This window comes from Camelina sativa, chromosome 11 (genome assembly GCF_030686135.1).
Source record: "Camelina sativa cultivar CO46 ecotype springtype chromosome 11, ASM3068613v1".
NCBI classification, from domain to species: Eukaryota; Viridiplantae; Streptophyta; class Magnoliopsida; order Brassicales; family Brassicaceae; genus Camelina; species Camelina sativa.
In genome coordinates this window covers 445,554-473,146 of record NC_141890.1, presented here as the reverse complement: position 1 = coordinate 473,146, position 27,593 = coordinate 445,554, and the positions used below count along the sequence as shown (strand labels likewise).

At 37.6% G+C, this 27,593-nt stretch overlaps 5 protein-coding genes, 1 long non-coding RNA gene and 2 pseudogenes across 53 annotated transcripts; 5 read left to right on the top strand and 3 right to left on the bottom strand.

Moving 5' to 3' along the window:
* Positions 1-1,055: 1,055 nt before the first annotated feature.
* Positions 1,056-1,712, top strand: LOC147933491 (secreted RxLR effector protein 161 pseudogene; annotated as a pseudogene).
* A 978-nt stretch (positions 1,713-2,690) lies between these two features.
* Positions 2,691-5,016, top strand: LOC104727477 (endoglucanase 22-like). The gene is made up of 7 exons (XM_010446582.2): positions 2,691-3,095; positions 3,260-3,468; positions 3,544-3,559; positions 3,653-3,783; positions 4,039-4,069; positions 4,255-4,530; positions 4,630-5,016. The coding sequence occupies exons 1-7, from the start codon at positions 2,691-2,693 to the stop codon at positions 5,014-5,016; spliced, it is 1,455 nt and encodes a 484-aa protein (XP_010444884.2).
* Positions 5,017-5,208: 192 nt separating this feature from the next.
* Positions 5,209-6,669, top strand: LOC104720807 (uncharacterized). Its single transcript, XM_010438692.3, has 2 exons — positions 5,209-5,369; positions 5,725-6,669. The coding sequence occupies exon 2, from the start codon at positions 5,727-5,729 to the stop codon at positions 6,570-6,572; it is 846 nt and encodes a 281-aa protein (XP_010436994.1). The 5' UTR covers positions 5,209-5,369; positions 5,725-5,726; the 3' UTR covers positions 6,573-6,669.
* Positions 6,670-7,620: 951 nt separating this feature from the next.
* Positions 7,621-9,875, top strand: LOC104720806 (fructose-bisphosphate aldolase 2, chloroplastic). Its single transcript, XM_010438691.2, has 7 exons — positions 7,621-7,898; positions 8,185-8,454; positions 8,551-8,660; positions 8,752-8,842; positions 8,925-9,063; positions 9,152-9,282; positions 9,435-9,875. The coding sequence occupies exons 1-7, from the start codon at positions 7,722-7,724 to the stop codon at positions 9,711-9,713; spliced, it is 1,197 nt and encodes a 398-aa protein (XP_010436993.1). The 5' UTR covers positions 7,621-7,721; the 3' UTR covers positions 9,714-9,875.
* A 1,314-nt stretch (positions 9,876-11,189) lies between these two features.
* LOC104720804 (uncharacterized) lies at positions 11,190-14,193 on the bottom strand. Of its 47 annotated transcripts, XR_015570754.1 has the most exons (11): positions 13,849-14,068; positions 13,627-13,746; positions 13,321-13,401; positions 13,130-13,217; positions 12,761-12,863; positions 12,499-12,584; positions 12,260-12,407; positions 12,085-12,153; positions 11,958-11,996; positions 11,785-11,842; positions 11,190-11,689 (listed from the first exon to the last, which is right to left on the bottom strand). It is a non-coding gene; the product is annotated as an uncharacterized LOC104720804 (long non-coding RNA). The 47 variants fall into 47 exon arrangements; XR_015570758.1 differs by lacking the exon at positions 13,627-13,746 and having other exon boundaries at positions 13,321-13,407; positions 13,942-14,092; XR_015570738.1 differs by having other exon boundaries at positions 12,085-12,186; positions 13,321-13,746; positions 13,942-14,077.
* A 4,120-nt stretch (positions 14,194-18,313) lies between these two features.
* On the bottom strand, positions 18,314-19,511 carry LOC147933490 (uncharacterized). The gene is made up of 3 exons (XM_087476405.1): positions 19,473-19,511; positions 18,753-19,372; positions 18,314-18,707 (listed from the first exon to the last, which is right to left on the bottom strand). The coding sequence occupies exons 1-3, from the start codon at positions 19,509-19,511 to the stop codon at positions 18,314-18,316; spliced, it is 1,053 nt and encodes a 350-aa protein (XP_087332531.1).
* A 729-nt stretch (positions 19,512-20,240) lies between these two features.
* On the bottom strand, positions 20,241-21,502 carry LOC104720803 (exosome complex exonuclease RRP44 homolog A-like). Of its 2 annotated transcripts, none has more exons than XM_019232401.2 (4): positions 21,344-21,502; positions 20,923-21,091; positions 20,750-20,845; positions 20,241-20,505 (listed from the first exon to the last, which is right to left on the bottom strand). In XM_019232401.2, the coding sequence occupies exons 2-4, from the start codon at positions 21,014-21,016 to the stop codon at positions 20,438-20,440; spliced, it is 258 nt and encodes an 85-aa protein (XP_019087946.1). In that variant the 5' UTR covers positions 21,017-21,091; positions 21,344-21,502; the 3' UTR covers positions 20,241-20,437. The 2 variants fall into 2 exon arrangements, with proteins under 2 accessions (XP_019087946.1, XP_019087947.1); XM_019232402.2 differs by having other exon boundaries at positions 20,241-20,515; positions 21,344-21,489.
* Positions 21,503-22,102: 600 nt separating this feature from the next.
* On the top strand, positions 22,103-23,232 carry LOC147933489 (uncharacterized; annotated as a pseudogene).
* Positions 23,233-27,593: the final 4,361 nt, after the last annotated feature.

The following is a 27,593-nucleotide window of genomic DNA, read 5'->3' as shown; positions in this document are numbered from 1 at the left end:
TAGAAGAGGAAGGTGCAGTAAATGCAGAAGAAGAAGATGCAATAGATGAGGAACCGGCTGCAGTTGCTAGGACCAGACGAGACATAAGACGCCCTACTTATTTGCAGGACTATGAGTGTGGTCTACTTGATGTTGGAGAAGAAGCTATGGTCCTTCAAGCCATCACTGCAGTTAGGGATCCCACAACATTTGATTAAGCAGTAGAGTCTGCGATATGGAAAGAAGCCATGAGAGCCGAGATAGAATCAATCGAGAAAAACCAAACCTGGGAGCTTGTCGATCAACCCGCAGACACAAACATCATTGGGATTAAGTGGGTGTTCAAGACGAAGTACAATGAACATGGGGAGATAGACAAGTACAAGGCAAGGTTGGTTGCAAAAGGATATGCACAAAAGTTTGGTGTTAACTACAATGAAGTTTATGCACCAGTTGCAAGGTGGGATACCATTAGGATGATCATCGCAAAAGCAGCATATCGGAACTGGAACATCTATCAACTTGATGTTAAAAGTGCATTCTTGCATGGAGAGTTGCAAGAGACTGTGTTCATTGATCAACCTCAAGGTTTCTTGAAGAAAGGAAGCGAAGGAAAAGTCGATAAACTGAGAAAAGCTCTCTATGGACTGAAACAGGCTCCAAGGGATTGGTTCAGTAAGATAGAGAGTTACTTCATCAGGGAAGGATTTGAGAAGAATGAATCAGAGCACACCCTGTTCGTCAAGACAGAAAAGCAAGGCCAAATCCTCATTGTAAGTCTGTACGTTGATGACTTGAACTTTACAGGAAATTGTTAGAAGCTGATCAACAACTTCAAGGAATCAGTGAAGAGAAACTTCGACATGACCGATCTTGGCAAGATGAGATACTTTCTGGGTGTTGAGATACAGCAGAAAGAAGAAGGAATCTACATTTTCCAGAGGAAGTTTGCCAAAGAAGTCTTAGAGAAGTTTGAGATGAGTGCCTGCAATGGAGTAAACAATCCTATCGTTCCATGAGTTAAACTGTCTAAAAAAGGAGAAGAAACAGTCTTCGATACCACCCTTTACAAGCAGATGATCGGGAGTCTGATGTACCTCACTGTTACACGACCAGACTTGACCTTTGTGGTGGGACTAGCGAGTCGCTATATGGAGAATCCAACAGAGGCACACTTCAAAGTGCTGAAACGAGTTCTAAGGTATGTGAAAAATACTGCAGAACTTGGTATTTTGTACAAGCGTGGAGGAGACAAGGGGTTTCATGCTTATACGGATAGTGATTATGCTGGAGACCTGGATGATCGGAAGAGTACTTCGGGTTATGTGTTCAAGCTAGCTGGAGGTGCAGTATCATGGAGCTCAAAGAAGCAGTCCATCGTGGCATTATCAACTACGGAAGCTGAGTACATAGCAGCTGTGTCATGTGCAACACAAGGTGTCTGGATGGCTAGAGTACTTGACAAACTTGGAGAAAGTCCTGAAGAATGCATCACTATCAAGTGTGACAACAGTTCAACCTTTCAACTTTCAAAGAATCCAATTCACCATGGTCGGAGCAAACACATCGAGGTTCATTTTCATTACTTAAGGGAGCTAACTGGAGAAGACAAAATAAAGCTGATACATTGTGGCACACAAGACCAATTGGCCGATATCATGACTAAACCACTGAAGTTAGAGACGTTCGTGAAACTAAGGAGGATGCTCGGATTGGTTGAAGTATCAAGGTAAACTGTTCCTACTTGCAGCGAAACAGTTTAGGAAAAGAATTTGTTAGTTGATTAGGTCTTTGTCTTTCAATAATGGCTCCACATTTGTAGGATTTGTTGCTTAGTTGTTGCTAAGTACACGTTCTATTTTTTTTTTTTTTTTTTCATTTCTCAAAGAGAGAAGGAGAACAGAGATTTTTGATTTTAGGTTTGGTTGTTTCCTTTTTTCTTCGACGAGATTTTTATTTATTTACTTTTATATTTTTTATATATATTTGGGCTCACAAAAATAAAAAAAAAAACTTGGAAATTTGTTACAACGGTAACATTAGGTTATCAATGCTGATGAATGCTTTTTGATTGGTTAGAATCATCACAATCACGTCTAACGACGACCCCATTCATCTTCAATCTTGTTTTTGACTACAACGACTCCCTTGGCTTTTACAGAAGGATCGTAATAAAGTTTGTTCTTAATTCTGGTTGGTATAGACTGTTTACACTTCACAGATACAGTATTGAAAGAGCGTTGAACCTAGTTTTCATAGTATAAAGAATAAAGTATAAACCAGATCTCTTCTCTCTAGATTGCTGCAAAAAAAAAAAAATGTGGTAATGATTCAGATCCTCTTTATACATAAAATAGACTCTGCTTTAGAGCTCTGTTTCTAATTATTAATGCCTAAACTAAAGAGTATCTAATACATTTTGGAAACTCTTTTTAATTAAAAAAAATAGATCCTTTCATGCAACCCCATTGTTATGCAAGCTACTGGGAGATTAAAATTGGGGAAAAAAACCTCGCCCATATATCCCATTAAACTAAACTACTAAAAAGGGGAAATTAATAAAAGCACAAAGTTCTGGTTTATGACAAGTCATTGTTGAGGACTTGAGAAAGTTTCCATAGAAAAAAAAAAGATCGAATGAAAACCGAATATATGCATCGTCTTATTCAGACAGTCATGTCTCATAAACCCTAAAAGAAAAAAACACAACAATGAAGCCATCGATTTGGTCTGCCATAGTTCTCCTCCTCGTCCTCGTACCAACGACTATCTCTCACAACTACTCCGATGCTCTCACGAAGTCCATCCTCTTCTTCGAAGGTCAACGCTCTGGTTATCTTCCAAGCAATCAAAGGCTGACGTGGCGCCGTCACTCCGCACTCAAGGACGGCGAAAACCTCAATGCCGACCTCGTTGGTGGTTACTACGACGCTGGAGACAACATTAAGTTCCACTTTCCGATGGCTTTTTCGATTACGATGCTTGCGTGGAGCGCTAACGACTTCGGAAGTTACATGTCTCCGGCTGATCTCCGTGACAACCACGTTGCTCTCCGCTGGGGAACCGATTGTCTCCTTAAGACCGTTTCGCAACTCCCTAATCGCATCTTCGTCCAAGTACGGTCACTCTACCTATTGTTTTTTTTTTTTTTATATATGTTCACTTTTGTCTTTTTGCAGAAAAGAGAGTAATAACCTAATTAGCCATAATATTTCGTAACTGCTTAACTGATGGATATATATTGAGAATTCGATTTATGGGGTTTGTAATGATATTTAAGGTAGGTGAAGCAACACCGGATCATCAGTGTTGGGAGAGACCAGAGGATATGGACACACCACGTACTGCTTACGCTGTGGAAGCACCGAACCCAGCCTCTGATTTAGCGGGAGAAGTCGCAGCTGCGTTAGCAGCCGCCTCAATCGCATTCAGACGATTTGATCCTATATATTCTCAATTATTGCTCGATAACGCTATAAAAACTTTTGAGTACGCAGATTCACATCGAGGTTCTTATACCGATAATCCTGCGACTAAACTTGCCGTTTGCCCATTTTACTGCAGTGTAAACGGATATGAGGTAATCTCTAGCTATTTCTCGAGCTAATATCTTATGTAAAAAATTAAATCGGTCTAGATTGGTTTTAAGTGATATCATGTTATTCTCATATAGGATGAGTTATTATGGGGAGCTGCATGGCTGAGAAGAGCGACCGGTCAAGATTCTTACTTAAAATACTTAGTGGACAATCGTCAATCTTTCGGGGAAGATTTTAATTACTTCGAGTTTGGATGGGATAACAAAGTTGGGGGCAGAGCTGGCGCTGAGTATTTGTGGGCTGCAAGCCTAAATTTTTTATAATTACTTTAAAAAAAAAAGAATTATTGATTAACAAATAAATAAAGGGCTGGGATTCGAACCAAGCACTTAACATTAAAATCGCACTACCTTTACCATCAGACCAAGAGAACTTTACATGTATAAAAGGCCGATTAATGACTATATTCTCTGACGGCTGCAAGCACCTGCTTGCCATGCTTGTACTCTTGGCCGGCTCTGGTTGGGGGCATCAATGTTCTCGTTGCAAAGGTTGAATCCAATTAATAATTCTCTATGATTTTAAAATGACGAGATGATCGTAATTCATATTATAACTACTACGCTTAAATATAATTATGAATATATTCTGGTATACCGCGGTCTAAAACAAAACATATGATCCCATCGATACATTTTATTCTAAACCGTTTGAGGTATATTTGTTGTGGATATAGGAAGTATTTGAGAAGAATGTAGCTGCGATTGCACCGTATAAGAATACAGCCGAAAAATTGATGTGTTCATATTTTCTGGAAACTCCGGGTTCACATATGCGTTACTCTCCCGGTGGCCTTCTTTACAAAGCAGGAAGCAGCCAGCTCCAAAACACCGTCGCATTGTCTTTTCTCCTTCTCACCTACGCCAATTACCTCTCTAAATCCTCTCAACAGCTCCAGTGTGGTAGTCTCAAGATCCAACCTGAGTCTCTCCATCGCTTGGCCAAACGACAAGTACGTTAGTACATATAGTTTGTCTTGATAAAATGGTCTATATTTAACTAACTAGATCGGTTTTATGGTAAATTCACAATGATTTAATATATTTGGTAGGTGGACTACATTTTGGGAGATAATCCGATGAAAATGTCATACATGATCGGGTACGGTAGTCGGTATCCGCAACAAATCCATCACCGAGGTGCATCCTCACCGTCTATGAAGACTCATCCCACGGCCATCAAATGCTCAGAAGGATGGATTAATGTTTTCGCATCACCAAATCCAGACCCCAACATTTTAGTAGGTGCGGTGATCGGGGGACCCGACATAGATGACAAATTCATAGGAGGTCGGACAAATGCAAGTGAGACGGAGCCGACGACTTACATCAATGCACCTATCGTTGGTGTCTTGGCTTATTTTAAGGCCAACTCAATGTTAGACGACTCTGCCTTTTTTAGATTTTTCAAAAGATTTGTAACTAAATCAAAAAGTTAAACTAGGAACTAAAATCAAAAAGTGTAGGTAAGGCACATTTGAAGATGGCAATGGTATACTTTTTCCAAAGTGTGTTTTACTATTTACAATTTAGGATCACATCTTACTATTTACAAAGTATGTGACTTTCTGTAAATCTCAAAATATTTTTGGGCTAAAAAATAAAAATAAAAGGAACAAGTTACCCGACTTGACACTCAAACGACGTCGTACTTGTCACAAGTCTATCCAACAAACTCAACGTCGCTTCTTCTTCTTCTTCTTCTTCTTCTTCAGTCGGAGGTCTCCGGTGATTTAAAATTAGTTTTCTTATTCCGAAATTAGGGTTTTCTGGGATTCTCGCATCGATAAAGGTTAGTCATTTTCCTTAACTACTTCCGTGAATTGAATTGCCCACTAATCAATGGACTTAATCGTGGAATTAGGTATGCTTAAACGAAGCTGTTTACTTATTTGATGTTTGATTCGATCCGTCACCTTTGTGTTTTCTGTGATCTTTTGATTCGTGCGTGAATTCGAGTTTTAGTTATTAGGCATTTCACTTTTGGTGGTGAAGAAGACGCGTAATTGATCTTTCTTACTTCATCGATGTAATCGTAGTTTTGTTTATTGAAATTAGTGTCTTCTGCTCTTAGTTTCGTTAGATGTTCTTGGAGAATACACCCTCTATCATCTGATGAAAGATCTGGATGTGCTTTTTTGTTGTAGCCATGGTTGAAGGAGAAGACATTGCAGGGGTTTCTCTTTCTGTTAGAAACGAGGAAGATCTTTCTCCAGAGTGTTTAGCTTGGGCTGATTCCTGCATCATCAGCTTTCCAGATGATTCAGACCACAATCATTGGGAAACTTTCAGAGATGCTTTAACTGAAATCATCGATATCCATCCGGAGATGTTTGTTCCTTCGTCAACAGGAACAACTAGTAGTAGTGTCCTGCCTCCAGATGAGGATATGACTGAATCCGAGCCACTTGATCTACTACGGTCATTCCAACCCGAAGCTGATTCAGCCAACAGTAAATATGATTCATCGAATGAAGAAGTCAGTGAGATTGTCTCTTTGATAACCTTTGAATCAGACCCGTCAACGAATTCTTTACAAGATCATTACTTTTCAGAGCCCATAGCAGAGAATGGAACCCCTGAACCAGTGGACGATCCTACTAAAGATCTTGGAGGTGTTGAAAGTATAGAAGAAGATGGGTCAGTGAGCAATGGAGAGGCAGAAGTAGAAGAAGAACCAGAGTCAGTATCGTCTCAAGTCTTCAAGGATGATTTCATGAGCACATACATTCAAGAAGACATTGACTATTCTAATGTGACAGAGGATCCGGTCAAAGTAACTCAGCAAGAGATATTCAAGGTGTGGGATCTGGAGATTGTGGGGGACGATGATGAGGAAGATGGGTTGGTGCTGCAGCTGAAGAAGGCCCTCGATGAGTCTTCCACGGTCCAGCCCCTTCCACAGCCACTGCTGAATGATGTTGCCGAGAAGAGCAATATCGATGATCTGATAGCTGGGATCTCGGATCTGTCTATTGCAGAAACTTTTAAGTGAGAAAATTTAAGAAGTACTGTATGTGTTTTTTAACTCTCTTTTGCTTAAGTAATCCTTAACCGGCACGGCGGAACAAACAGGATTTAAGATTTCTAAACCTGCTAGACCAAACCGAAGGTTTTAAGCGTCAATTTGGTGTATACACGACCCACTTGGCCACCTGTTGTGCAATGGTGGAGATGAGATTGCAGTCTTATCTCGACCGTTGGTGTAGACTTCGCAATCTCTTAAAATCTCCATGCTTAACCTCAGCCTTAAGAAAACGCAGGGGATCACGTCCTCACAAAGTCATTCTCTCTGGATGTAACTTTCTAACGCATCTTTGGTTCTAAATTCTTAAAGGGAAATTTTTAAAGGTTTTCTTGTCTTCTTCTCTTGCGTCTTTCACAAACTATATGTTTGATGATACGGTGTGTAGATTGACGTGGTGAACTCTCTGCCGTCAGATTTAGACTTCCACTAAACTGATCAGTGATCAATAATCTCGTCAGCTCTTAAAAATATTAGAACGGATACGAACCTCATGATTTTTCTTTCTCTTATCAAAACACTATCTTTGTATCTTTATAAGCTGTTTTGCCCACTATTTTTTAACTGAAAACGATGCGTTTGTCCTATGTTCGCTGTCCTCGAGCTCATCACAATGACAACATGTAAAGTAATACATGCGAAATAATACAATTGAAGAGAGGAAAAAAAAAAGTTGTCATGATGAGGTTTTCATACAATTTAAATAACCTAAGGTTTTCATACAATTTGAATTTGTTGTGTACTTGCTCCTATAGTAGCATTACGATTTAATTAGTTACGATTTTTTCCCGTATAAAGCAAACAAAAATCATGCAAATATGTAACGACCGGAAGAGTATCGATTCCATATTCGTAGAAACAAAAGAAAAAAAGAAATTATTAAGTGTATTTTTTCTTGAATTGTGAGTAATACAAGATTACGGTCCAGGTGGCGGGATATGATTGGCAAGGTCACAAGAACCTCAAATAACTGATCTAAAGAGAAATATAAAATCCAAAAGAGGGGAGGGGAGTGAGGTGGTGAGAGAGATAAGGTGGTGTCATAAGCTTGCTTTCACTGTGAGTCTCTCAAACAAACAAAAAAACCAAAGGCAGAGAAAAGAGATAACCAAACCTACAATGGCATCAACCTCACTCCTCAAGGCATCTCCGGTGTTGGACAAATCGGAATGGGTCAAGGGACAGAGCGTTCTCTTCCGTCAGCCTTCTTCCGCCTCTGTCGTCCTCCGCAACCGTGCTACCTCCCTCACCGTCCGTGCTGCTTCCTCCTACGCCGATGAGCTTGTTAAGACAGCGGTTAGTTCCCACACACATATCTATCTTCTTCTTTGCCACGTGTTTTACCTGCATGTTTAGTAAAAGGTCCTTTTTCTCTACCTTTTTTGAATTGGAATTGTCTTAAAAATTCTGTTGGTTCTGTTTTCTCCTTTTTCTTTTCTTTTTCAGAACCAATTCAAACCGATTTTTGCTTGGTTCGTTCGTGTTTCTCTTAACTTGACCTTTAGATTTTTTTGGTTTAGATTTAGATTATACTATGATTTGGTTTTGTTGATTTGATTCTTATAATATTGGGTTCGACTAGAAAACAATTGCGTCTCCTGGACGCGGAATCTTGGCGATGGACGAATCCAACGCGACTTGCGGGAAGCGTTTGGATTCGATAGGGCTAGAGAACACTGAGGCAAACCGTCAAGCTTTCCGGACAATGCTCGTCTCGGCACCGGGACTCGGACAGTACATCTCCGGCGCAATCCTATTTGAGGAGACTCTGTATCAGTCTACCACCGAAGGCAAGAAAATGGTCGACGTCCTCGTCGAGCAGAACATCGTCCCTGGTATCAAAGTTGACAAGGTAACTCAAAGCATACTCTTGAGTTATACCAACATGCATGTTGTCTAATTCGAGAATAATCTAAATGAGTTGTGTGTATGGAATATTAATGAGTAGGGTTTGGTGCCACTTGTTGGATCCAACAATGAGTCATGGTGCCAAGGACTAGACGGTCTAGCCTCTCGAACTGCTGCTTACTACCAACAGGGTGCTCGTTTTGCCAAATGGTATTAACTATACTTTCACTTCTGATTTCATTTCCTACACGAATAATTGTCAGATTTTAAAGGGATCGTTTCGTCTCTGATGCTTGATTAGGCGTACTGTCGTGAGCATTCCCAACGGTCCATCTGCTCTGGCCGTCAAAGAAGCTGCTTGGGGTCTTGCTAGATACGCTGCCATTTCACAGGTAAAACACATAACTTTTCCCACAAGAAATAGCTCAAATCGGAATCTTTCAAGCTACTCACACACAAATTGCGTGTTTTCAGGACAGCGGCTTGGTTCCGATTGTGGAGCCAGAGATATTGTTGGATGGAGAACACGACATTGACAGGACATACGACGTGGCTGAGAAGGTTTGGTCTGAGGTTTTCTTCTACCTTGCTCAGAACAATGTCATGTTTGAAGGTATGTATTCGTTATAGAGTGCGTCTCTTAATACGACTTGCAAATGTCTGAAAATTACTAAGGAAAAATTCACCATCTTCTTACACAGGTATCCTCCTGAAACCGAGCATGGTTACTCCCGGAGCTGAGTGTAAAGACAGAGCTACTCCTGAACAAGTTTCCTCATACACCCTCAAGCTCCTCCGCAACAGAGTCCCTCCCGCAGTCCCTGGAATCATGGCAAGTTCTCTACTTCTCTCAAAGATAATTCACAGTTATAAATCCGCAAATACATTGTTCGGTTCAATACAACAGAAAAGTGTAAAATGAGGCAAAACCTAACATTGGTGGCTTAAATCAAAAGTAAAGAATATTGTTTCTTGTTTTTGCAGTTCTTGTCCGGAGGACAGTCGGAGGTGGAGGCAACACTCAACCTGAACGCAATGAACCAGGCACCAAACCCATGGCACGTGTCCTTCTCATACGCACGTGCGTTGCAGAACACTTGTCTGAAAACCTGGGGCGGCAGACCCGAGAACGTGAACGCAGCTCAGACCACTCTCTTGGCTCGTGCCAAGGCGAATTCGTTGGCTCAGCTCGGAAAATACACCGGAGAAGGTGAGTCCGAAGAGGCTAAGGAGGGTATGTTCGTCAAAGGCTACACCTACTGAAGAGATGATGCTGTGAAAAGAAAAAGAGATGAAGCAGATGTTTTAATCACATTTGTTTTTGAGTTTGGTTGTTATTATCATGTCATATCATTATTTGCTCTGCTTAATTTGCATTAGCTACTCCGATCCTTTTAATAAGTTATATTATATTGAAGTTATCTATCTATCTATCTTGATCTAACTGATTTTCTAGACCATGAGAGAATATCCAATAGTTGGCTCTTTAAACGATATGAGAATATCCAATATTTCAGAAAGGTTAAGGGGTGTTATTGTCTAGAAAAGGACACAAGTATGTATGATTGTATGATACAATCATACAATACAACACTAACACTAACACACATTTAAAGTCTAAACCAAAGGACGGAGAATTCTCAAAAGGACGCAACAAGTATGTATGTATATAACGCTCATTTAGCCTCATGGGCCTGTGCATAGTATATGGGCCTGTACATAGTCAATGGGCTTGGTCTTTTTTTTCCGCCTAATTTTTTGTTCCTCTTTATTGGTCCGTTCTTCTTTATTTGGATTATATAATACTTTCCAAGGATTTTATAATTATGGGACTCAACGATGTTGCAACACTCTCAATTAAACACCATTTGCTTTGTGCACATTCTTCTCAGAACATCCTCGCACTGCTTTGTGCACATTCTTGCAACTCTATGCACATTCTTCTCAGAACATCCTCTTACCAAGTGCGAGGGAAGCAGTCTCCGCTTACCGGGAGAATGATGTCATTGAGTCCCGAAGGAGCACACTAGAGAGTTATCAAAAGATTAGCCAAGGATAGGCTCTAAAGATTGCATGCCTCCTAGAAGAGCACCCGGCTTTAGTTGCGCATATCTATAGTAAGAACATATTGAATGTTAATGTTAGCTAGCAACATCCATCTCACTCTCAGGGAGGGGGAGCTGGGACCTCTTGGAGGGCGAGATGCACCGTGGACATGCGACTAGAGTTGGCAGGCACTGAATTTTTTATATCTGGAATATGTATCCCATTTGCCTTCTGCCTACTTTATTGTACTATCAACTTTAGTTTTTTTTTTTGCTCTTGTTAAACCTTAATTTGTTTGACTCAATGGTCGTGTAAGTACAAATGGGATCATAAACTCTAACTCTCTAAGACCTTCCGGCTCATAAATCCTAACACTCTTCTTTTCGCCACATTTCACTCTAGGATTCTTACTATTCGTGGGTCATTTATGGCTAAGAAGCATTCTAGTATTGATTTTTTCCAATCTCTTTTATTGGTTTTAATAGTCGAAAGGAAAATTTTGAGACAGTAACTCCCTAACGAGTTGCGAACATGTTGAAACAGATTTTTCCCACAACCGTATCATATGAATCTACAACCTGTTTTTTCTTAAGCGATTACTGAGACACATAAGCTTTTTATTATGGACATGGACCGAGAATGCTCCTAAAATGTGAAATCCTTTCTCAACTTTCCCAGCTATCCAAATCAATATTTTAGTGTACTTGCCAAATTATGAGGCTCTTTAGATTAGCCTACAAGTAGCCTTGCAGGATACTTTTACACACCATTAGAAAACCAAATGAATAGTTTGAAGTAAATGAAACGTTCAATCAGAGTAATCATCCACATTACAATCAATATATTGATTGGCTCTCGTTCCGACCAAGATCTTACCAAGCCTTCCTCTTCGTCTAACCATCGCCTCTTGGAACTCGAAGCACCAACCCTAGAAGAGTATACCAACATCCAAAGCCCCAAAGTCCAAAGAAACTGACAAGAGAAGTAGAACTTTCCACATACTTTTTGTATTACTCTCTTTGAAGGCTTTATGTATGGATTTGCTACACCCCTGAATCTTTATGTTCTGTCACTGATCCAGTAGATCTTCGCCTTACAGTCACCCTTGAAGGTACTGGAAAGTGTTCAATCTCACCAGAAGATCTTCCTTCCCTGGCCCTTTTCTTCCTCAAGTTCAGCTTTGTGGGTAGGGGCTGCCAAAGATCACCCCAAAGTCTTATAGACAGAAGAAAAGATATAGAACTGGGATATGTAACAAAAACCGATGCAGTTAGAGTTTAAAGAACACCAGAAGATCTTCCTTCCCTGGCCTTTTTCTTCCTCAAGTTCAGCTTTGTGGGTAGGGGCTGCCAAATTTTCAAAGATCACCCCAAAGTCTTATAGACAGAAGAAAAGATATAGAACTGGAATATGTAACAAAAACCGATGCAGATAGCTAGCAGTCCCATCGTCAAATGATACCAGATATGTGCCAGGATCGTTTGCATCGCCGCTACGTACCTATTATAACATCAGATAAATATTTATTTTGATCCGTAAACCCAAATAATCAAAATTTTACGCAAACCACATTGGCTATTGTACATACATCCCAGTGGGATTAGTGAACCCAAGTGTAAGAGATATCTCCGTTTTCATCATGCATATCCTTAGACAACTGGGACAGCAACATCAATCAAACTGAACTTTCCTTGACTTGCCAAAACTGGACTTTAGATACATCACTCATCAATAACCTAAAATTACGCCAACATGGTTTTTACCTGATTCTCGAGCGATCTCTTATATCTGAAATTTGTTGGAGTCGTCTCTCTGTCATAATGCAGACTTTGTAAAGTATGCTCCACACCTTTGACAACATCGCAGAGAGTCGCATACATTGGCCAAAGCCCATGATGCTGTTATACGCACCTGATATGACAAACATTAACCCATTGCACCTGATATGATATAAAATGCATAGCTCATGAGAACAAATAATGGAAAGTCAGTAATGCAATACCGAGGTCAAGGAGTCGCGGGTAGACGCTTGTTCAATGCTTGTACCGTCCAGAGAAATACCAATATATTTATCCTCCTATTGCTTCCCTAAATCGACAAATTTATATGTGTGACTAAAATTAGTTAAAATCCTATGACTTTAGCTAATGGAAACTAGGATAGTCCAGGACAGAAAGCCTAGATATGAAATCGTGAATTCATATCTCCATCATAAACAAAGACCGCAAACAGACAAAACAACATAAGGAAAGTAAAGCACTAACCAGCAGACCAGTCTTATCATTTTTAAAAGGAAATCCCTCATTGATCCTAGCATGCAGAGACACTATAACTTTTGGCAGCAATTCTCCTGGCATTCTCGAGTAACTGAAAATGATAACAAACATTAAAGAACAAATGAAAATCTCATACAAGATCCCAAAGGAGTTGCAATTTTTAACAAGATATAACATCAGCTAAACAGAGTTGGGCCTACACACATATTCATGAAGCTTTCGCAACTCACTTACATAAAGGTAGATCATAATCAAGGGCTTTTAAGGTATTGCGATAACGGACCTTTATAAAGATGCAACACTTTATATCATTAATCATGAGGAGCTGACAAGATAAAACAGAAGAAATGTACGTACGGTGTGCTTGATATCAGAAGCAAGAGGATCTTGAACAGCTGAATCAACAATCTACCATGATTATCGCTGTGAATCAAATGTAGAATGCCTACACCCATATGAAAGGCATGAAAATATTGGTCAAGAAGGAATTAAGTAATAGCCAAATAAGAAGATAATAAAGGGAAAGAAAAGTAATATCTTTGAAGCACCTGTGTGGAGTTGCATTAATATTCAACCAAGGGAATTGGAGAGGGGCATAAACGATCCATATTTGGTGGACTCCTTGTACTCTGCCACTTGAAGGAAAATAGGTGAAGGCCCATCCATCATGGTGGCAAGAAGACGAGCAGGTTAGTTACTGATTGTCGAAAATTTTAGCTCATCATATTTCTTAGCGTTGGTTAAAAGATAAGAAGGCAAGGCAAAAAAACAGGGGTTTGTAAATTCGTAGTATGTTAACATAAAACTGTTTTAAAGAAAGCAAAACTGGCAAATCCATATATGTTTCTCCCTGCCTGAAACAGCACCATGAGACGGCTTGTAATCTACTCTCGATGGGCTGGTAAAAGATTTGGCATCACATATCTTTAAAACATGTGTGAGTAAAGAGTCCCTCCTGGTTGGTTTGACAAGTTCTTGGAGAAACAAACACAAGAGCACAAATCAGAGATTTGTACAACAAAGTAGGAGATGATAGAGTAGAGTCTAGAAAGAGGTGAAGATGAAACATCACCCACCGAGAAATCCACTAGTGGTCTAGGGGAGGATTACAATCAGATCACAGTGCGCCAATAGAGAGACTAATAAGTAATACAACTAGTAAATCTTACCGCGCAGGATGATAAGTTTCGGGCATGTTCGAGAAACAGATTATCCCGATCTGGAAGAACGCTCAAAATCAACAAAAACATCTATTCTAGGAGATGATAACAAAAGGGAGGGAGAATAATCTCAATCAACCCGAAGAACAGAGAGCTGAAAGAGAAGACGACTGTTTTTGCATTAAAGGGCCTGTAAAAAGAGGAGATTACCAATTCTCCACCCCAGTATGTTAAATTCATTATTTTAGCACACCCCCCCCCCCCCCCCCCCCTCCCACCCCACCAATAAAAAGCAAAAAAAAAAAAAAAAAAAGGGCCTTTAAAAAATTGGCTATCGTTTGAGGAGGGCACCACTGTAAATTCATGTCAGTCCTCGGACGAGAATTCTCGACATGTTTTTGGGATCGACGTCCCCAATTTTTTTTGTTGATTTCTTCTTATACATATCCCCTTTTTAATAAAAGAAAACACACAACATAGTTTTTATAAACTTCTATATTTTCGAAAGATTTTAGTCTTAACCAAGTTGTTTCCAAAGATATTTAAACATAATATTACAAATTTACTTTCCACATATTTTATTGATAAATCACAACGTTCAATAAAAATTAAGACCCGTGCTAGAGCACAGACTGATTTTTTTTTATATATATTATAATTTTAAGACTTACATACTCTAGCACGGATTAAATTTTTATATATTCTAGCATAGAAGCTGTTGGACACACTCTAGCACATGTTAATAATTTTATATACTCTAGCACGAATCAAAATTAACAATATAAGACTTACATAATAGATTTACATTCCATAAATAATATTTACCATAAAAGTTGTTTACATGAATTGCATCCAAATAATATTATAAATAATTACATATATAATGTTTTAAAAATAATGAAATGTATTTCAACCGGTACTATACCATGGATCCAAATCTAGTACTTCTAATACTGTATTAATATAGTATCAATTCGTGTGTCCGTCAATAGTTGCCATATGGCCCAAATACAAATGAGATGACTTTGACACAGTATGCTATTCCCTCTGCTCCTTAAAAAATTGATGATTGGAATGTTTTTTTTTTTTACATATTTTAAGAATGAATGATTACTATTTTTAAATATATTAATTTCTCTTACTAAAAAATTATTATTTAACTTTAGATCAATAACAATCTAAAAATTTAAATATTTTCAATAATTACTTTTTAAAATTTACCAAACATTAAATTTTAATTAATTCAAAATTGTAAAGAATCAATCTTTAACACTTCTACACAAACACACATACTTTTTTCTTGTTTTTTTTTTATCAAACCGCAAAAACACACTAAAATTCACTATTTTCATATCAGTTAGATGATGGCAAATAAAAGCATAAATAACTATAATCGCTCAAATGCATTTTAAAATTAGACAAGTTAGTATTCATTTTTTTTCTTTCAATGTTACTGCTTTTTTTTTTTTGAGTGAGTTTTATTATTATCGCACCAAATTGTTCTAAATCAAAAGTTATCTTTTAATTTTAAATGTTTTAGGTAATTTACAAGAGTGGAGAATGCTTAAACTTCCAAAACTGGCGGACACAACGATCGAGACATTATATACATTTGAACCAAAACAAGTCAGGTATTTTAACATACATTTTAATTATTCCCTTTTACCTTGTACCAAATTAGAGAAGAAACGAATGAGACTTTTTTGCTTTTGCAGATATTAAACACATATGCTTATTTGAAATCAAGAAAGGGGAAAATACAAACTCAATTTTGAGACCTTTTTCGTTTTTTTTTCTTTTCCTATTGATAAATTATAATGTCGGTTAAAAGCGTTTGTGTAGTCAAATATATTTTTCTCGTCGTGTAGCAGTATATCAAAGTGTGAAAATATAATACAAGGAGAAAAATATGCTTGTCGTATATCACTTTCTGCAAATATTCAACGCGTTGTTCATAGTCAATTAACATTTTCTTAATTAAGACACTAACTCGATCATTTTTCCTAATCAATATGCCACATTGTTTACGATATAACTGTAACGTCAATAGCTTCTCAAAACAACGCCAGATTTTAATGTAAAAAATTGGTGACTACGAGAATTTGACACCTAAGAATTACAATCTCAACAAAATAGTAGACGTCACAATGGGCACGAAAAATATGTAGGTTTTACGTTCAGGAAAAATATAATACTTACCAATATGTTGCGATGCTTGCTCAAAAGAGTCCAGAACGAAGATCGAATGCTTTAACGGGGTAGTTGTAAGATTAGCAACAGTGGCGAAAGGTTTACGGTGTGAACAACTTTAACCGGAGTTACAATCTATTAGCAAATTGTGTTTCAGCCCATTATAAAAAGAAAAATTATTAAAACAAACTCTTCCTAGAATTATGTACGAAAAAAAAATTTCTCATAAGGAATCTACTATGGCCACCGATCATGACACAATATTTTAGAGATTCCGCCCCCTTGTGCTATAATGGTTTCCCTTCCTTTGATAAAAGTTGTGCTTTTTGGTTCTTTTCAAAGTTAATGAGGAGAAATTAACTAATAATCAACATAGTGAGAAACAAAGCACTTAAGAAAAACCAAAAAAGAATTCCAAACTTTTTGTTGGTCTTTCCTTACTATTGCAGAAGAGTGAATAAAACTACAGATATGAAATTGCGAGATGGTAAAACAGTGAATTAATTACACATCATAATGAATGAACTCTTTTACTATGAACAATCCGACATTGTAACAACCCAATTATTCCGTTGTTATATAGCATTCCAAGAAAAAATCTTTTTTCATTATAACATAATTATCCATATGAAAATCTACAGGCAATATTTACAATGCCTTTCCAAAGAATAAGTTTTCTTAACCAAAAGCCAATACTTTGTCCAAAAAGAAAAAATAAACCAAAAGCCAAATATTATTTTCGGCAATACTACAAACTAACAACGGTGATACCACAAAATATGAACCAAAAAGTCAAACACATCAACTATATATAAACGATAAGTAATATCACAACGTAAGTAATTCCCTAATTTGTGAATCAACGATAATCAAGGATAAGGAATATGAAGTTTCCCAGGAGGAACAGAAATAATTAGAGCAAATAACGAAGTAGAAGAGATGTTGCTGCCAGAGAAAACGAAAAATTGTTTTAAGAATATATCAAAACTGTTTATATAACTATATATGAGAACGAAAGGGAGTGATGAGCATGAATCATGAACCTTTGGAAGTTGGAAGCGAAGGTGAGTAACTTGTGAGAAGAAAGAATCGCAACCAAGACTGACGCGCGCATCGGTGATGAGTCTACGGCGTCGTTGTGGTAAAAGGATTCAAAAGAAGGATTTCTGCTTCTATTTCTAAACGATTCATGACACAGTCACGAAAAACATAATCATTCAGAGGGGAGGAGGGAATAAACCAATTTTTCATTCACAAATCACAGAGTTTAGGTATATATCAGTACGAAGAGGCACAACTAAACGTGGTGAGAACTGAGAATAAAAAGAGGTGATGCTTCACATAAGACGAGAACAAAAAGGTCGCGACTGACTAAAAGACACATCCTTTGGTTTATTGAATTTTAGCGAATTATTGTTACTATCATAATTGAAGAAGTTTCTCTCTGAAATTTAATCGTTTGATTGAACATGTAAATTTATGCATGATATTACATGGTTGCCTACCTTTCTCATCGTTTTTGTGGTTTTGTTTCCTGTCACACGAACTCGGAAAATCCAGGTTCATATATGTATTATGTATATCTCTTGTTAAAGTTGCTCCTTATAGTTGCCATTGAATCCGTTTTTAATGCGGCAGTGGAATTATGATTATTTATTTATTTTGTGAATAGTATTGTGATAACATACAGTATATAGGAATTGGGAAGACCTCACTATTGATAAGTTGTGAGAAGAGGGAGAAGCGATGCTTCACAAATGAAGGTGAATAAAAAAGTTCAATTGAAAAGACACATCCTGTGGTTTAATGTATTTTCCAAAAAACAAACACAGTCCTTAGATTAGTAAATAAACTAACCTCAGCCGTTAGATTAAAAGATGACATCAGCAGTCTCTTAAAAAATGAGTTTGCTATTATATAGAGATGGTATTCTCCCCTTTTTCTGACCAAAAAAAAAAAACAAAAAAGTATGCAAACGTGATTAGTAAAAGACGTTCTTATTTTGTGATTGCCATTTTCCAGTTGATTCTCACTCTGTCTGGGGTATGGGAGAATTTTAGAGATTCTAAGATGTAATTATAACAAAACTTAAAAAGAAAAAGAAAAATGGAAATAAGGTAGTAGCCGAGACATACAGTATATAGGAGTTGAATAAGAGAAAATAAAGACAAACTTAACTCAATAACTAATATTAGTCTTCTTTTGGTGGAAACCAGTAAGGGGCTGGGAACGGTTGCGGGCCTCCTCTCTCGTACTCTTCATCGTCCATGCATGTTATTCCGAAGTTGTGGTTGCCCACGTAATAGATGCAGTTTGGACGCTGGTCATATAAGCACGCAGCTGGGAGACAAAACGGTTCAGCCTTGGAGAGGAATATGCAGATACCTCCAAAGTCTTTAGTATAGACTGCGTTTCCTTCCTTGTCTAGCCTCAACACTTGGAAATGATCCCACTCCACTCTCCCCTTCCTACGGGGGTTGCTCTCTGCCAACCATTTCACCATAAAAGTCTCACCAGTTTGTGACGACTCCACCAAGTAGTGTTCCATTCTGCTACACGAATCGAACAACTTCCACTCGCACCTTCTCACTGTATCGCTTCTGGCAAACGTATCCAAACTCTTCACATACCTGTCCTTCACCACGCGATGTTCAGGATACGACAACAACTGCAGCTTGGGTTTGTGCCTGTGTCTCCCAAGATCCCATGATCCGGTGTAATTGCCTCCAGAAGCCGGGATCGAGAACATCTCATCTCTCTTGGAGTACATTACGTGGGTGGAGAAGAAGCTGGGGTCTGTGATTCTGATGTTGGTCCACTTGCAATTTCTTTGAGCAGGCCTGCACAAGCTGAGTTGAGGTCCCATGAACTTAACAGCCACGATGCACTCTTCATCTTCGGGAGAAGAAGAGGACATGGCCACATTGGTTACAACTTGGGTTTGGCAATGAGGCAGTGTTACAAGAGGAGGAAGGGAAATGCGTTTCGGGTCTGTATCCGATGCACTTGGGTCTAGATCATCTTGAAGACGCACGACCCCGTTCTTCAAAGTTGCTACCCAACCATGGGATGCTCCTATGGTTCCCATCTCCTTCACCAACTCCATAGGCACTTTCTTTTCCGTGAAGTTAATCTCTCCCTCAATGTAGTTGTACATAGCGAGATCTCCAACATCGCCATCTCTCAAAGTAGATCCACATGGTTCAACTTCGAAGATGCAACTAGAGAAGCATCGAGCGGTGAGGTGTCTCTGCGGAATCATAGTTGATAAAGATCAGATATAAAAACAGAGAAAAAAAAAAAAACCATCCAAGACGACGAGATAAAGAGGATAGGAGGGTAAGCCTTACCGGGAGGGAGAGCGATAGCCGGCTGAGAAACAAAGACATGGTAAACAAAGGTGGTATAAAACGAATTAAGAGCCGACGATGATAAAACGAAGGTGGTAAACAAATTATTTATCCTTTCCTCCTCCATAAATATTATATAAAAACGAATGAGATACACTTGACCACCAAGTCTTGCCACTGATTGACTTTCCCAATAACCATGGAAAAACCCCTACTAATTTATTCTCGTTTCCTTAAGTAAGTGGTTTTCAAAATAAGGAATCATATCATTAATGTTTTGGTTTAGATTCAGATCTACAGTGAGGACTGAGAGCATCATTAGTGGAGTAACCCTTCTAAATTAGTCAAGAATTTTAGCAATATTATCCTTCTAGTAGAGAACCAAAGAAGGTTGCTCAATCATTTAAATAATAATTTTTTAATTTATGTTTATTGATTATCAAACTTTAATAATCTAATATAACAAAACAATTATTAAATTTTTTTATATTACATAAAACTTTGGAATATTAAACATATTTTACAAACTTTGAATATTAAACATATTTTACAAAATTCAGAATAGTAAACATATTTTACAAAATTTTATAAATTATTTATTTATATTATTTATACAAAATCATCCCTCCATATGCTTGAAAGATTTTTCTGATTGCATTTGTACCAATATGCAAGTCTACATTTTTCCCCATCTCCCCATTTGTAAGGCAAATATTGTACCAAGTATTACATCCATATAATGTAAAAGCATATGGTCAAGAAATCAGATGACCAAAATTGATGCACAGCCACTCACATCCATCTATAGATAACATAAATGATGATACAATGTCCTTGACTTCGATAATGAACACAAAGAGGTAACAAACGTAAAACCACCTAAACTCTTGACATTGGTACACAAGTGAAAGTAAAACTACAAGGTTGGAGAGTTCTACAAGAGAGTGAGTTGGAGTTTTGGTCGATTAGGCTGAGGCTCTACTACCTCCATGTGAATACTCTTTAAAGACAAGACATGGTGGCGATTCCATATCTGCACAAATCTGAAACAAGTCAATGAATTATAATACTTAACTCCGGTGCTTTAGTAAAAGACGATCATCATCCAAGATCTTTAAGATAACAAAAATGAAAAGTTGAGTTTTAGCATGTTCTCCTTATCGTCACATCAGGAAAGGGACAAAAGACTCTTAAGTTTACAAATTTTGTCAGAGCACTCAAGATGCCGGAAAATAATAAACCCTTGAATAATCCACAGAGGGTAAGTGGACTCTTACTATCAGCAACGCTAGTAAGTTGAGACCTGTCTTGGAACACTGTTGGAAGCTTATATATTCCTAATGATGCCGCAAGTAACCTATGGACAAAGACATCTACAACCAGGGAAAGAAACAAGTTTATAACATCTAGCAGATGAAAACAAAGGGAAGACAGAGTAATTTTCACTTACCGGCATATCTCCGGATAGGGGATGTAAAATGAGTCGACATCAGTAACACCAACACACACGCCACTACCCAACCCCTTCTCACGAACTTCCCCATATTTACACTTTCTCTGTCTCTCTTTCTTAATATTTACACTTCCCCATATTTACACTTTCTCTGTCTTCTCACGAACTTCCCCATATTTACAAAAATCAAAGAATGAATGATTGATTCTATGGTCAAGTGAGATTAAAGATTTGAGATTTGGGCTTAGTTCATCACTTCTATAATATATAAAAAAAATCTCTCCTTGTGATATATAACTACAACTATAAAACAGAGCAATCACAATTACAAACTACACATCACAATAATTGAATCCCAAATCCGAAGATCCCTAAAGCAAAGCTCTCTTTCACCAAATAAATAGATGATAAGACGAACCTTATCTCGCCGATTTGTTAGCCGGTCGACCTCGCCGTCCTCTTCCATCGCTGTAAATCGATTGAATTTCCAGATTTTCCGACGAATCGCCTCTTCCATCGCTGTTTCGAACGAGAGAGAAGAGAGAAGAAGAGAGAGAGAGTCGCGAAGAACGAAAGAAGAAATGGAAAAAAAAAAAATATATTTTATATTTATGCGTCTACCAATGGAGATACGCCACGTCGCGTTGTTCAGTGGTTGCTCAATTCCTTCCCAAAGCAAGGATACTCTCATTTTTTACTCGAAAATGGATTTTTAATTGGGATTTTGGGGTCCAATTGTGAGAGCACCCGAAAGAGTATTCCCCGCTAAAGATAGTCTGAGTACGCAAGTAGAAAAACATGGAATTAAATATTACAACAGTCCTTACTCGATGAAGGAATATATTTAGTTTTTAATAAAGACTTTGTAATGGTTGTTGAAAAAAAGGAAAAAGGATTTTTGTAATTAGGTAATAAAATACAAAAAAAAAGGTTTTGTTATAAAAAGGCTCCCTTTCAATATACATATAATATATGATTTATAAACTCATTAACTCTCATGCAAAAATTGGGAAAGTCAATCAGTGGTAAGACTTGGTGGTCAAGGGTATTCTCTCATTCGTTTGTATAGTCTTTTATATTTATGGAGGAGGAGGAACTGAGGAAGAAATAATTATTTTGTTTTACCACTTTCGTATTAACATCGTCGGCTCTTAATTAGGAGAAACCATCATTAATCATGTCTTTGTTTCTCAGCCGGTTCTCGCTCTCCCTCCGGGTAAGCTGCCTCCGATCGTCTGTCTCGGGATGGTGCTTTTTCTCTGTTTTCATGTCTAATATATTAACTATCATGTATTAACGCAGACACATCTCACGGCTCGGTGCTTCTCGTCTTCTTCCATCTATTACATCCTGGGTGCTGAACCATCTTTGAGAGATGGGGATATCGGAAATCTGAAGATTCATGCTCTTGGTTGTTGTGACAGGGTTACGGAAAAGAAGGTGCCTATGGAGTTACTCAAGGAAATGGGAACCATAGGAGCTTCCCATGGCTGGGTAGCAGTTTTGAAGAATGGCGTTGTACATATTCAAGAGTGCGTCGGATATAAACCCAAAACGTATTTCCCTGCCTCGCCTTGTAACTCTGGCTCATTGCCAAACCAAAATTGTAACCAATGTGGCCATGTCCTCTTCTTCTCCCGAAGATGAAGAGTGCATCGTGGCTGTCAAGTTCATGGGACCTCAACTCAGCTTGTGCAGGCCTGCTCAAAGAAACTGCAAGTGGACCAACATCAGAATCACAGACCCCAGCTTCTTCTCCTCCCATGTAATGTACTCCAAGAGAGAGGAGATGTTTTCGATGCCCGCTTCTAGAGGCCACTACACAGGATCATGGGATCTTGGGAAATACAAGCACAAACCCAAGCTGAAGATGCTGCAGATTCCTGATCATCCCGAAATGACAAAGAGCGAGTGGCAGCGGTTGGATTCGTGTTGCATGAAGCAACACTACTTGGTGGAGTCGAGAAACACAGGTGAGACTTTTATGTTGAAGTGGTACACAGAGAGCAGGCCCCCTAGGAAGAGTTTTAGGGAATGGGACCATTTCCTTGTGTTGAGGCTAGACGAGGAAGGAAACGCTGTGTATACTAAAGACATTGGAGATGTCAGCATTTTCCTTTCCAAGGCTGAATCTTTCTGTCTCCCGGCTAGCTTGTATGGGGTACCTGAAAACTGCGTCTTTTTCTTGGGGAAGCACGACTTTGGCATCGTCCGACTCAGCGATCATCACAAGGGAGGTGGTCCTTTAACCCACCCGGTACCTTACTTCTTTCCACATCAATCTCCACCTATGAAAGACTAGTACTCTGTTTCTCTTTTAAACCTCAAACTCCTCTATTTTATGCTTAGGTTTTGTTTTTGTTTGCCATTTTACCAAAACGAATAAAAAATCACACGGCTTAATTTCCTAAAAACAGACGATGCCTTCTTCCAAACTATATAAAACAGAAAGTTGAAACAAAACAGCCTTCTTCAATCTTCCTCAGCTTTGGTTCTGTTATTGTACATAATAGTAGCTAGGAAGTCGAGAACCCGGCAAGGGGGGAAAGCGAAAACTTGATTACAATCCTCTAACTGGGCCTCCTTTTGCGATTTTAATTTACAAATTTGTTTCATTCTTTTCGTGCTTCTGTGAAGTAGAAAAGAATCTACGTACACTTGTACGTGTTAATAGGAAAGACTTAATTAGAAAAGTAGACACTTTCTCATACAATAATTTATAAAATAGGCATTTTACAAAATATATTTGTAATAGACATTTTTCTCTTTTTTCTCTAATACAATTCTCTATAATACAATTCTCTATTAGAGAGATATTTTAGTAAATGACTTATATAACCTTTTGTGCAAACATAAATATTCCACAAAAAAATATTTGGATAATCATACCTTTTTTCTTTCTTTTTTTTTTCTCTTTAACTTTTCAACTTATTTTTGTTATTAATTTATACAAAATAATTATAAAAATTCCTCAAAATACCATAATTTAGGTTTTATTAAAATACACATTTTAATTATTTTTCCAAAAAACCACATAAGTTTTATTTTCTAAAAATATCAAAAACACAAAAATTGTTTTTAAAGATTTATAATTTATTTGGTTAGGTTTGGGTTTACAATTTTAAATTTAGAGTATAGTCTTTAGGGGTAGGGTTTTAGTGTTTAGGATTTAATGTTTAGTTTCGAATATTAATCTTCACTTTGATATTAATCTTAAAAGTACCACATTTTAAGTTTTTTTTTCCAAAAATAACACAAACATAAAAGTATTAATTTTTTTCCAAAAAATCACATAAGTTTTTTTTCCAAAAATACCAAAAACACAAAAAATTGTTTTTAAGGACGTAGAATTTATTTTGTTAGGTTTGGGTTGACAATTTTAAATTTAGGGTATAGTTTTCACGGGTAAGGTTAGTTTTTAAGATTTAATGGTTAGTTTCTAATATTAAACTACACTTTTGATATTAATCTTAAAAATACCAGGCTTTAAGTTTTGTTTCCAAAAAACCATAAAAGATTTATTTTCCAAAAAAAACACAAACATAGGAAAATGATTTTTAAGATTGTAGAATTTTATTTATTTATCCTAGATGATACACCAAACCAAAAGAGTACACTAAACTCAGTTGGTACACCCCAACCCAAATGGTATACTAAACTCATATGGTACACCAAACCTATATAGTATACTAGACCTAGATGATATAGAAGATTCAGATGGTACATCAGACCCATATGTTACACTAAACCCTGATTGTACACCAGAGTCAGATGGTACACTAGACTCAGATGGTACACTAGACTCAGATGTTACACCAGACATAGATTGTATACTAGACTCAGATGGAACACCAGACCCATATGGTACACCAGACACATATAATACACTAGACCCAGATGATACACTAGACCCATATAGTACACCAAACATTAATGGTACACCAGACATAGATGATACACTAGATTCAGATGGTACACCAGATTCATATGGTACACCAGACTCATATGGTATACCAGACCCAGATGGTATACCAGACCCAGATGGTACACTAGACCCATATGGTACACCAGATTCAGATGGTACACTAGACTCATATGGTATACCAGACCCAGATGGTACATTAGACCCAGATAGTACACCAAAACCATATGGTACACCAGAAATTGATGGTACACTAGACCCAAATGGTACACCAGACTAATATGGTACACCAGACCCAAATGACACATTACAATATTTTAAAATAATTTATTTTAGGTTTTGATTCTCTATTTTATACTTAATATATAATTTTAAGGGGTAGAGTTTTAGTATCTAGAGTTTAAGGTTTAATTTTAGAATTAAATTGTTTAAAATAATAGTTATTTGGTGTTATTTGAGAGAATTTTCTTAATTAAAGTGGACCATAAAACATTAGTTTTTTTATCTAATACTTCAAAAATCGGGTCCCACATTTTTTTTTGTCATATTCCATCTCTCATTTCTTTTAAAACTGGGACCACAAATAAAACTCTATTAATTATGACACATAATCATGGATATATTGGTCTTTTTATTTGTTTTTGTCTTATACTCTCTCTCACAAACTCTCTATCTCACAAAAGTAAAAAAATGTATATTCTTCAAATTTCTAACAAAAACTGTCTACTTTTCTAATTACTTTTCAAAAAGTGTCTAATACACTAATGGACTCTATCAATTTCGTATTAGGTAGATTAATTATGAAGCTAGAGATCTTGGCTACATCAAAACCAGCTAGAGAAGCTCAGTTTAAAGCATTTTAAGAGAGAGAGAGGAATATGAGAAATATGTTAATTTGAAATTAACAAAAATGGTATCTTGCGGTTAACAGGTAACTAAGATGGCTTTATGGAAAATCAATATTTGCTAAATTTTAGTTGTTAATCCCATATGATATATATTTCACTAATTTTGACTTTTGATTTGGATTTTCAGAAACACATGGATTGGTGCTTTAGCAGCGGAAGTTCTTTCGATGTGGAGGTGATTCACGGCCACATCATCAAGATAGGGCTTGAAGAGGACGAGGTCACCATCAGGAGATTGATGGACCTGTACGTCAAAGTGGCTCAGCAGCCTAAGGAGGCAAACGTTGTTTTTCAGCACATGGTTAGTGCATACGCCCCACAGGTATGTCAATTATGCAATTACTTAATCTATGCTAATAAAGAAAAGACCGAGAGGATTGATTATTCTGATAGAAATTTAACGGAGCAATGATTGTTATTTGCGTAATTTACACCATTTACACATTATGTTTTCGTTGCAGAGAGTTTCCTAATTAAAAGATAATATGGGATTAACAACTAATTTTGTTGTTGTTTGCAGAAGCAATTGATGATTAAGTTCCATTGGTGTCTTGATCACGCTTCTGTCATCAACAATGGACTAAGGGTGGTGCAGGGGCTCCATTCACAGATGCTTGTTCTGGGACTTGAGAACACTGACAGACACGTCGGCATGCTAATGAGCTCGTACACCAGAGTGGCTCTCCATCCCGAGCTTGCATGTCTGGTCTTCTCAAAGCTTAAAAGTCCATGCTATTTAGCATGGAGGAATTTGATCTGGGCATATGCTAATCATGATCCAGAAAAAAGCCATTTCTGTTTTTGGAGAGATGGAGAAGACTCATATCAAGCCCACTCTTCTCTCATTCTGGGCCCTCGTCTATGCACACGTTCAGTCCAACCACGCCAAAGAAGTCCTCCTAGATGTGTTACTGAAGATGAAGAATGTGTACAACTTGAAGCCAGATGTGACCCACTTTGGGTGTTACATGGACAAGCTCGTAAAGACTGGAGACATAGACAGGCCATCGAGTTTGCTGATACAATGGGATGTGCAATATCAAACCACATGTGTGGGATGATTTTTGGGGAATGTGCCAAAACCGTCGACTATGATTCTGCTAACAAGATGATACAGTTGCTTGTTGCCAAGGGAGGAGAGTATGTAGTTGACTATCCCATTTACGGTTGGCTAAGAGAAAAGGGGGTGGAGTTTCCATCTTGTGTGAAGTGCGGCCCAAAGTACCACCGTGAACATGGACCAGATCGCCAGTCCGCTTGGAGTCGTATTTCTGTTTAGTAACGTGCACGTCAATTAGCTCATTTGGGGCTTCAGCTATTATGCTTCCTTCCACTTTTATTTGTGCTTTGGAAAACAATCTTTTAGGAGTCGTATTTATGTTTAGTAACGTGCACGTCAATTAGCTCATTTGGGGCTTTGGCTATTATTTTATTTGTGCTTTATAAAACAATCTTTTAGGAGTCGATACTGGCTTGGTGTTTTAAAAAAGGTTTTGACTCTTTTACATTGATATCGGTTCAAAAATAGTTATATGTCAATTACAAGAAACACAGAGAGTCGTCCAAGTCAACTGGAATTAGGCACAATGATTGTCTAAGTCAAACTTGTACAATTTGATGAACACATGAGTTTATGGAACCGTAATGCGAACCAACCCACAACAACACACCTATTCAACCGGAGAGATTCGGTTATTAAAAAGGAAGAACTGTTTCATGTTTTCAAATTAGTTAAGACTTAGTCTTTCCTTAGATATAGGAACCGTATTCACATGTTTCCATTTCACGTCATGTAGGATCGTGTTTGATTTAGTTATTGTCTCCTTCTTGTTCTCAGC

Excerpts from the sequence above, each read along its gene's own strand:
- LOC104727477 (XM_010446582.2), top strand. The coding sequence starts at position 2,691 with ATGAAGCCATCGATTTGGTCTGCCATAGTTCTCCTCCTCGTCCTCGTA. Across the intron at positions 3,096-3,259 it reads CTAATCGCATCTTCGTCCAA|GTAGGTGAAGCAACACCGGA; the intron begins GTACGGTCACTC and ends ATGATATTTAAG. Across the intron at positions 4,070-4,254 it reads TCAATGTTCTCGTTGCAAAG|GAAGTATTTGAGAAGAATGT; the intron begins GTTGAATCCAAT and ends TTGTGGATATAG.
- LOC104720807 (XM_010438692.3), top strand. The coding sequence starts at position 5,727 with ATGGTTGAAGGAGAAGACATTGCAGGGGTTTCTCTTTCTGTTAGAAAC.
- LOC104720806 (XM_010438691.2), top strand. The coding sequence starts at position 7,722 with ATGGCATCAACCTCACTCCTCAAGGCATCTCCGGTGTTGGACAAATCG. Across the intron at positions 7,899-8,184 it reads ATGAGCTTGTTAAGACAGCG|AAAACAATTGCGTCTCCTGG; the intron begins GTTAGTTCCCAC and ends GGGTTCGACTAG. Across the intron at positions 9,283-9,434 it reads CCGCAGTCCCTGGAATCATG|TTCTTGTCCGGAGGACAGTC; the intron begins GCAAGTTCTCTA and ends TTGTTTTTGCAG.
- LOC147933490 (XM_087476405.1), bottom strand. The coding sequence starts at position 19,511 with ATGTCTTTGTTTCTCAGCCGGCTATCGCTCTCCCTCCCG. Across the intron at positions 19,373-19,472 it reads GGCTATCGCTCTCCCTCCCG|AGACACCTCACCGCTCGATG; the intron begins GTAAGGCTTACC and ends ATGATTCCGCAG. Across the intron at positions 18,708-18,752 it reads CATCGCGTGGTGAAGGACAG|AAGGTGCGAGTGGAAGTTGT; the intron begins GTATGTGAAGAG and ends CGATACAGTGAG.
- LOC104720803 (XM_019232401.2), bottom strand. The coding sequence starts at position 21,016 with ATGGGGAAGTTCGTGAGAAGGGGTTGGGTAGTGGCGTGTGTGTTGGTG. Across the intron at positions 20,846-20,922 it reads CCCTATCCGGAGATATGCCG|ATGTCTTTGTCCATAGGTTA; the intron begins GTAAGTGAAAAT and ends CCCTGGTTGTAG. Across the intron at positions 20,506-20,749 it reads ACTTACTAGCGTTGCTGATA|ATATGGAATCGCCACCATGT; the intron begins GTAAGAGTCCAC and ends AGATTTGTGCAG.